Source organism: Orycteropus afer, unplaced genomic scaffold (assembly GCF_000298275.1).
Source record: "Orycteropus afer afer isolate SDZICR_OR568_19922 unplaced genomic scaffold, OryAfe1.0 scaffold00650, whole genome shotgun sequence".
Classification (NCBI taxonomy): domain Eukaryota; kingdom Metazoa; phylum Chordata; class Mammalia; order Tubulidentata; family Orycteropodidae; genus Orycteropus; species Orycteropus afer.
Genome location: NW_006922237.1, coordinates 545,340 through 554,522, shown reverse-complemented (window position 1 = coordinate 554,522; position 9,183 = coordinate 545,340). Strand labels below are relative to the sequence as shown.

The 9,183-nt window shown below is 36.7% G+C and overlaps 1 protein-coding gene across 1 annotated transcript; it reads left to right on the top strand.

Annotated features, from left to right (window-relative positions):
* Positions 1–3,120: 3,120 nt before the first annotated feature.
* LOC103210772 (olfactory receptor 4C11-like) lies at positions 3,121–4,050 on the top strand. The gene has a single exon (XM_007956685.1). The coding sequence runs from the start codon at positions 3,121–3,123 to the stop codon at positions 4,048–4,050; it is 930 nt and encodes a 309-aa protein (XP_007954876.1).
* Positions 4,051–9,183: the final 5,133 nt, after the last annotated feature.

Sequence of the window (9,183 nt, the reverse complement as noted above, 5' to 3'; positions counted from 1 at the left end):
TAGTGATACTGCCTCGGAAACCCAAGGAGGGATCTCTATGAGTTGGGTCCGACTCGATGGCACATAACAACAACAACAACATGTATATACATATACACACACAAGGAGCTCCGGTAGTACACAATTTGATGTTTGCTAACTGGAAGATTGGCAATTTGAGCCCACCCAGCTGCTCTATGGTACAAAAGATGCAGTGATCTTCTCCCATAAAGATTACAGCCTAGGACACCCAAGGGACACTTCTATCCTGTTTCACAGTGCTGCTATGCCTCAAAATGGACTCACTGGCAGTAGGCTTATCAGTCTGAAAGAGTTTGAGATCACACAACAATGAATATGTGTGTGTCTAAGGCATCTGACAGCTAACTGGAAGGCTGGTAGTTCAAACCCACAAGCCACTCTCCAGAAGGAAGCTTGGGCAATCTACTTCTGTAGTGATACTGCCCCAGAAACCCAAGGAGGGGTTGCTCTGAGTTGGATCGGACTCGACAGCAGTGAGTTTTTTTTTTTTTTCGTTTATAGATAGACAAAAAAGTATTCCAGTTTATGTATAACATATATTATAAAACATGCGCACATATACATATATTTTACTCATTTCTCAGGAACTGCAAACAATATTTAATTATCTGTGTTAAAGTGTTTGGCAACAGTGTATTTCTAAAATGTCATAGAATGTAAGTGAGCTTGAAGTTCATTGGCTGTGTGCTGGTGTATGGTTGGGGGGTCAAAAAGCACTGAACTTCACACCTGCTGCCATAACTGACTCACTTCTTCCTCCAACTCTTGCGATTTAGTGTTGCCCTAAAAATATTCTGGGCCCTTCTGCCACATCACAAGATTGTTGGAGAGTTCAGTGTTGTTACAATTTAAATAAGTTAATCAGACTATCTCCTATGATACGATTTTTCAAATATTTCTTGTTTCACAAACCATGCTTAAGACATATTTTCAAATATTACCAACAAACACATCTCTAAAAGCAGCTTTTTGTCCATCTCTGACTCCTAGAATACAATTTCTCTCCCCAGAGTCTAACTACAAATATTATAAGTTTCTTTACAGCTTTCTAAACACAATTCATTTATGTAAAACATTAATACGTGGAATGTATATTTTCCCAACTTTAGTGGAAATATTATTATTATAAGCATATGCTTCTGTCCTCTGATGTTCTACTTTCCAATATGTTTTAAAGACCCTTGCATATATATCTGCTTTGTTTTTATTGATGATTGCATAAAAGTACTATGATGGACATTTGTTTCTTATCTTTTGTACCATGATAAGGACCAGAATGATCGTCTTTGTTCATGTGAGTAAGTGTTTCTACAGAAATTGAGTCAGTAGCAGATGTAGCACTAAGATTATGGATGTTGAAAAATAACCACCAGGAGATTGCACTTTTTAAATACTTACCAAAAATGTACAAATTTTGTGGTTTTCCACACTTGCCAGTCTATATATTAACAATTATCTATGACACACACACACACACACACACAAATCACTTTAACAATCCAATAGGTTTAAAAAACATAGTTGGCATTTTAATCTCAGTGTCTTAAACTGTGATAAATACAAACATTTTTCACAGCTTAACTCTTTTCAGAAATAAAAGGTTTCTTATAATAAGTTCCTCTTCCTAGTATTCATTTGTGATGAATCCTTTTAAAGATGGAATGGTGAAATCAATTTTTTTGGAAAAATTATGCCTGCTATTCATGTTATAAATACATTTTACTAGTTTGAAAATTACTTTTCTTTGGACTATACTAAAATTTGTCTGATAAATCTGACAATATATACAAAATACTTTGTGACTTTACAGCATATATCATTGTTGATAGATGCCGTCAAGTAGGGTATGACTCACAGCAGCCCTTCTTACAACAGAAGAAAATATTTCCCAGCCTTGTGCCATCCTCACAATCATTAGTATTATGCAGCCCACTGTTTCAGTCACTGTGTAATTCCACCTCATTGAGGATTTTCCTCTTCTGAGTGAGGTTCTTCTAGTCTACCAGGAATGCTGTCCGTCACCTGAGAATTGTTCCTACTTCCAATATGTCCAAAGTAAGTGAGACAGAGTCCCGTCCCCCTTACTGCTAAGGAGCATTCTGGTTGTACTTTTTCCAGGAAAGATTTGTTCCTTCTTCTGATAGTCCATAATGCATTCAATATGCTTCCTCAATATCATAATTCAAATGTATCAATTAATCTTTAGCCTACCTTATTCATCACACAGCTTTCACATGCATATAGGAAATTTGAAGATAACACAGCTTGGGTCAGGCATATAGTTAGCCATAGATTTAGATATAAAAAATATGAATTTCTTTTTATTTTTACTTCTCTTACTTGAAGTCATAACATAAGACAGTCAAGAATATGAACGAAAAGAATTGCTTGTAAAACTTCTGATATGACTTGAATTTCCTGAGAGCTTTTTTCTAGGTCCTCAGTGAGAAAACACTAAATGTGAAATTTGAAGGGGGGTTCAGATACATGGCTGAAGTCCTTCCTCTCCTTTTTCTTAATTATAGGCTCCATGTTCCTGGAATTTAAAAAAATATATATATTAAAATAAAAAAATATGAATAAGGAGAAGAATGTAACTTTTGACAATATGGTATGATAACATTTTGTAACTGGACTGCCAAGTTTGAGGGCTATGAAAAAAGTACGAAGTAAGTTACACACAATTTTTTTACATTTTTCAACCCACTATTTTGAATATTGACAGATGCTTTCCGAAAACTGGAAAAATATTCACCTCAGGAAATTATCCACTCATGACAAATCATTAACAGTAATGTTTCTTATATATAAAAAGCCAATTACTTTTATTATTATTATTGTTATTATTATCATTATTATTATTATTCTGTAATTACAAGTACATATGCAACAAAGTAAATAGATAACCATTATGAATTACATTTTATTCATAAAAAATCAATGCCCAGAAACCTAAATTATTACCCACTGGAAACAGAAGTTTCAAGATCAAAAGTAGGAATGTGAGCTCCAAGTAGATGTTCATCTCATAAAATGATTGCCTTCCTCCTTGCAGAATAACTATTTATAACCACGTATCTCCCCACATCTCCTGAAACAATGCAACAAAACAAGAGTATAACTGAGTTCATATTCTTAGGACTGACCCGGGATCCTATGAAACAGAAAATGGTGTTCATATTTGTCTTATTTTTCTACACTGGAACTTTGGTGGGAAATTTGCTCATTATTGTGACCATCAAGTTCAGCCGGACCCTTGGGACTCCCATGTACTTCTTCCTGTTTTATTTGTCCTTTGCTGATACCTGCTTTTCAACTTCCATAACCCCAAGATTAATTGTGGATGCTATCTCTGAAAAGAAAGTCATATCCTACAATGAATGCATGATGCAAGTCTTTGCACTGCATTTATTTGGTGCTATGGAGGTTTTTGTCCTCATGATCATGGCATTTGATCGCTATGTGGCCATCTGTAAACCCTTGCATTACATGACCATTATGAGACGACAAGTTTGTACCATCTTGATTATTATATGCTGGATTTTTTCTTTTATACATTCTACAACTCAAATTGCCCTGACCTTGAAACTGCCCTTCTGTGGACCCAATATGATAGATCATTATTGCTGTGATTTGCAGCCCTTATTAAAACTTGCCTGTATGGATACTTATGTGATCAACCTACAGTTGGTGGCCAATAGTGGGGCCATTTGCGTAAGTGGTTTCGTGCTACTGATGATCTCGTACTTTATTATCTTGCATTCTCTGAGAAATCACAGTGCAGAAGGGAGGAGAAAAGCCCTTTCCACTTGCACCTCTCACATCTTTGTAGTCATCTTATTTTTTGGTCCAACTATATTCATATATACACGTCCACCAACCACTTTCTTCATCGACAAGATGGTGGCAGTATTTTATACCATTGCGACACCATTTCTCAATCCTCTCATCTACACACTAAGGAATACAGAAGTGAAAAATGCCATGAAAAAGTTATGGAGTATCAAAATTACCTCGGATATCAAATGATGAAATGAGGGTATGATCATATATTCAGTAATGTGATGAATCTGTAAAGACATCAAATATGATAGTGTATAATTATTGTGTAACATCCAATAATTTATAAGATGGGAGGTCAATAATGTTTTTTCTAATCCACAGCAAGATAAATGGCTAGTATTTTTTGTGTCAGAGCTAGAAACGGTGTCAGAATAATTCCGCTAACTAGGGACAAAGCTGACATCATCTTGACTCAGTATTTTCCTGAGATTTCAATTCTGACATGGTTGACCATGAACTATATGTCATAATTCTGATTTAAAAAAAAAAAAAAATCCTCACTGCTGTTGAATCTATTTGACTCATAGTGACCCCTCCTTGGGCTTCCAAGGTAGTATCTCTACAGAAGCAGATTTCACAATCTTCCTTCTGAGGAGTGGCTAGTGGATTTGAAGCTCCAGCCTTCTGGTTATCAGTCAAATGCCTTAGGCAGTATGCCTCCAGAGCTCTGTTTAAATAGTTACGGCCATGAAAACTTGTGAGAACCCATAAACAAAGTGCAACTAATTCTCCTGCATCTTTGAGTATTTATTAATTATTGTCTATAATAAATTCTGAATTATGTATCCAACATCCTCTGACATCACTAGGTCAAATGAGCTCAGTGAATCAAGATCATCCATTCCATTTCATCACTAGCTTGTCTTGGAAGAATACTATGTTCTGCATCAGTGTTTTTTTTTCTTTTCCTTTTCTTTCGACTTACTGATATTCTAAACTGAATTATTTCTCATTGTTTCCTTGTCTGTTGAGATAATGGAAGGGACTTTTGAATATTCAATTACATCTTGAAAATAGCTAAGTATGCAAAATAAAATAAAAGTATTTAAAAAATTCTGTAAAATACAACACAGCCATGAGTCCTATGAATTATCTATTTTATGCTTGTAAAAGACATGTCATTGGGAGAAGCAGAATATACACTTACGTCATGAAGCAAAAATTTATATGCTTTGAACTATGGATAGAGAGCAAATCAAAAACATAATTCCAAATGTTAGCTAGGAAGCCTAAGGGGTAGTGAGATTATGTTAATGGAAGAGGAACAATTAGAAAAAGGGTGTTGAGAATGGTTTCACAATTTAAAAAATTCATTCAATGTCTTTGAATTGTATATGTCAAAGTTGCTAATTAGTGCAAGTTCTACTGTGAATATTCTCAACAACAAATAATATAATGAATTACTACTACTAATAATAATGATGTTTTTGAAGCTCAGAGAAATCATATTTTCCTACGTATTTCTAAAGAGATTTTTGTCACATGGCACTAATTTGCTATCTATCTTAATGATCCTGGTTCTTCTGGGTATTTTCTGGTTCAAACTTTACTTTCCATCTTTATGTTACCTTCGTTTAGTCACTGTTTCTTCGGAGGCCACAAAATGCTAAAATTAGACACAGAGCAGTTCAGAAAACCCTTCTTAGTTTGTGTTCACATAGTTGTGAGAATGAATAATAGTAGGAAAAATATTATGAGCCTGGATTACTATCAGAGCAAACATCAGGAAATCTGAGCAGAACACATAGTGAAACAAAGACAAGAATTGACTGTCCAGATATGGATCAATATCAAAAGTAACCTTCGTTTCTGACTTACAGTGACCCTCTTTGGGTTTCTGAGGCTGTAAATCTTTATGGAAGTAGATCACTCTGTCTTCCTTCTACAGAGCCTCTGTTGGCTTTGAACCCCTGAGCTTGCATTTAGCAGTCAAGTGCCTTATGTACTACACCACCAGAGCTTACCAGAAGTAACCTAGATATGTAGACGCTGTTGTTATTGTTATGTGCCGTTGAGTTGGACCCGGCTCAGAATGACCCCTCCTTGAGCTTCCGAGGCAGTATCACTATGGAAGTAGATGGCCTCATCTTCCTTCCAAGAAGTGGTTGGTGAGTTTGAATCGCCATCCTTCTGGTTAGCAGTCAAGTGCCTAAGGCACTACACTACCAGAGCTCCCAAGTATAGATAGGCCAGTAAAACCAATGACCTGTAAGATCATGACTGAGACAAGATCAGTTGCTTTCAGGAATTAACTCTGCAGAAATATATTATGGGAGAATGGAAGACAAATGGGGGGAGGCAAAAAGAAAGGTGACATTCTTTGTTGAGCACACTTTTTAAGAGGACAAGTATGTATTGTTAAGAAAAAAAAATTATATATGTATATATATGGGAAATCAGTGGAATTCAGGACAGCATACTTTTCAAGAGCACAAGTCTATGTATCATTAAGAAAAAAAGAATATATATTTATAATATGTATATCATATATATTTTATATATATATATATATGAGAAAATCAGTGGAAATCAGAACTCAAAGTGTAGCAAAACTGGCTGTTCAAAGTTGAGCAATCTACTTCTGTAGTGATACCACCTCAGAAACCCAAGAAAAGGTCTCTATGAGTGGGATCCCACTCATCCACAGTGAGTTTCAATTTTTTTTTTTTTTTTTTTAACACACACAGTGGTAGTTATGTTTGTGTGTCAACTTGGCTGGGCCTGGTTGAGTGGCTGGGCAGCTGGTGGTAGTTATTCCCCATGATGAAACTGGCAATCAACTCCATGATGGAATCTACCACAAGCAGCTGAGTAGCTGTCTTTGAGATATGGTCTGCTTCCTGTATATAAGGAGAAGCCTTGGAAATAGTCTCTAGCCTGTGGCATGCTTGGATCCTGCATTGTAGCCATGTCATTGCTCAGCAGCCTGCTAAGCTCTGCCAGCCTTGGGACTTACAGAGGACTTAAGTTAATGACCTGCCATGTGGTTTGGTAACATCGGGACTGTGCCTTTTTACTTGTCAATCTTTGATTTCTCAGCATTAGCAGCCAGCAGCTCTCTGAGTGAAGAAATGCCTCTAGCTCCAGTGGGCTGGGAGCAGGAGGCAGACCTGGACCCCAAGGTTGAGGGGCTTTCACAGCCTGGCACTTTGAACTTGGACTAAAAGTCACCAAACTGTAAGAGAATAAACTCCTTTTGTTAAGGCCATCCCATTTGTGGTATATTTCTTGTCAGAGTGGCACCAGGTAACCAGAACACACACTGAAAGTGAGTGTTTCTCTTTCCTGGTCATATATACAAATGCAGACATTCTGGGTTTTCTAATACATTTAATACTTTAGGAACTCATTTTTTTTTTAAATATACATACATAACAACATTAGCTATGATACTCACTGCCACCCAGTTGATTCTGACTCACAGTGAACCCCACTGAGTTTCCGAGGGAGTAAATCTTTATGGGAGTAAATTGCCCCATCATCCTTCAGCAGAGGGGTTGATGGGTTTGAACTGCCAGCCTTCTGGTTAACAGTCAAACACCTTAGGCACTGTACCACCAGAGCTCCTTAATTTAAGATTGTTCCCAGCATTGGGAAGAGGAATTAATCAAGATTACAAGGAATTCTGGTGGTGCAGTGTCTGAGGCATTTGGTGCTAACCAGAAGGTTGACTGTTCAAACCCACCAGCTGCTCAGAGGAAGAAAGACTCTGTAAAGACGACCGTTTGGAAACACAATGGAGGCTGCTTAGTGAGAGCAAAATTTAAAGTAAGGTAAAGGGTGTTTCCAGCTGTACTTTAGAATATTCCTAGAATACAGGATAATAATACTTAATTTCACTTACTTTGGACATATTATCAGGAGGGACCAATCCTCAGAGAGACAGATATCAGCCTTGATAAAATAGATGGTCAGTGAAAAATAGGAAGACCTTCAACAAGACAGGTTGGCATAGCGGCTTCAACAGTGGGCACAAAGACAGCAACAATTTTGTGAATGGCACAGGCACAGGTAGTTTTTGTTTGTTTGTTTGTTTTTCATGAGGTCGTTTTGTATCACAACCAACTCAACAACATCTAACAACAATTACAACAAGGATTGTTTGGGAAATACATTGTGCAAAGGCTTGGGAATCAAATCAAAAAGAGCATATGCATGAGAAAGAGTGAGAGAGCTGGTCTGCATTGGAGATATTCAGAGATTGCATTCAGGTCACTGGGAAAGACCAGTCCAGACCGTCCAAGCCTCTTCCTTCACTTTAGGGAAAACTGAAGTCAGGGAGTACTCTTGTATCTGAGGAAAGAAGCTCCAAACAAGTCAAAATTTACCTTCAAGAAAAACAATCTCGAAAGTATCCACTTCCCTCTCTCATCACGAGGTGGCCCCAGTTCATGAGAGAACCAAGCATATGTACTTCTTTTACTATGTCATTACGCTCTTGACTGAAATATGGAAACCTAAGGTCAAAGATTCATTATCTGATATATTCCTAGGTATCTGAATAAAGATATTTGAAGAAAAGGTTTGTCCATCAGTGTTCTTTCTGGTGGACAAAATAGAGATTTTGGCTCATTTTATAATAAAATTTCACAACAAAAAATAAAATAATTTATAGTTTCAGGTAAACTGATGTCTAAGCAATATGTTAGTATAATCATAATGTTCTGGGGAAAATATGTTTTTAGTAGAGAATAAAAGACAGGATATTTAAATTAAAAATCACTGTGAAATTTCTAGGCTATATGATGACAATATCATAGGCACCTCTCAGGTCTTGAAGAAAATACAAGACTAGTCTAGAAGTCTCAAAATCAGTCCCTCTCAATAGATGCCTAGACAGAGATGTAGAGTTGAATGTGCAAAGGATAGGAAGAGGGTGACTGAGAAAGGAAGTCATATAGAAATGTATCACTCACAATCTTATATGGCCTTCTTACCTTTTGTCTTCATCCAAGACTTCTAAGCTTCTTCCAGCTTGAAACTTAAGTAAATGCTTATGCATAACAGTGTTCATGAGATAGGTGGAAGTATTATTTTAATAAAATTTAGTAATGGTATACTTTTCAGTTTCCATAAAAATCATATACTACTATGAGTCAGAATTGACAATGGGTTTCTACTACTTTAAAAGTTATACATTGTGAGGCGGGGCAAGATGGCGGACTAGGCAGAAGGATTGCACAGACCCTCTTCAACAAAGAAAAGGGAGACCAATTGACACAGACACAGAGGATAATCTTGGACCCCTGAGCCTTGAAGGAAAGGATGCAGATTTGGACTGAACCCCAACTGGCGGAAGAATTTGCGTGAAAATACCAA

Bases quoted from the DNA above. Each gene is read 5' to 3' on its own strand.
- LOC103210772 (XM_007956685.1), top strand. From the start codon at position 3,121: ATGCAACAAAACAAGAGTATAACTGAGTTCATATTCTTAGGACTGACC.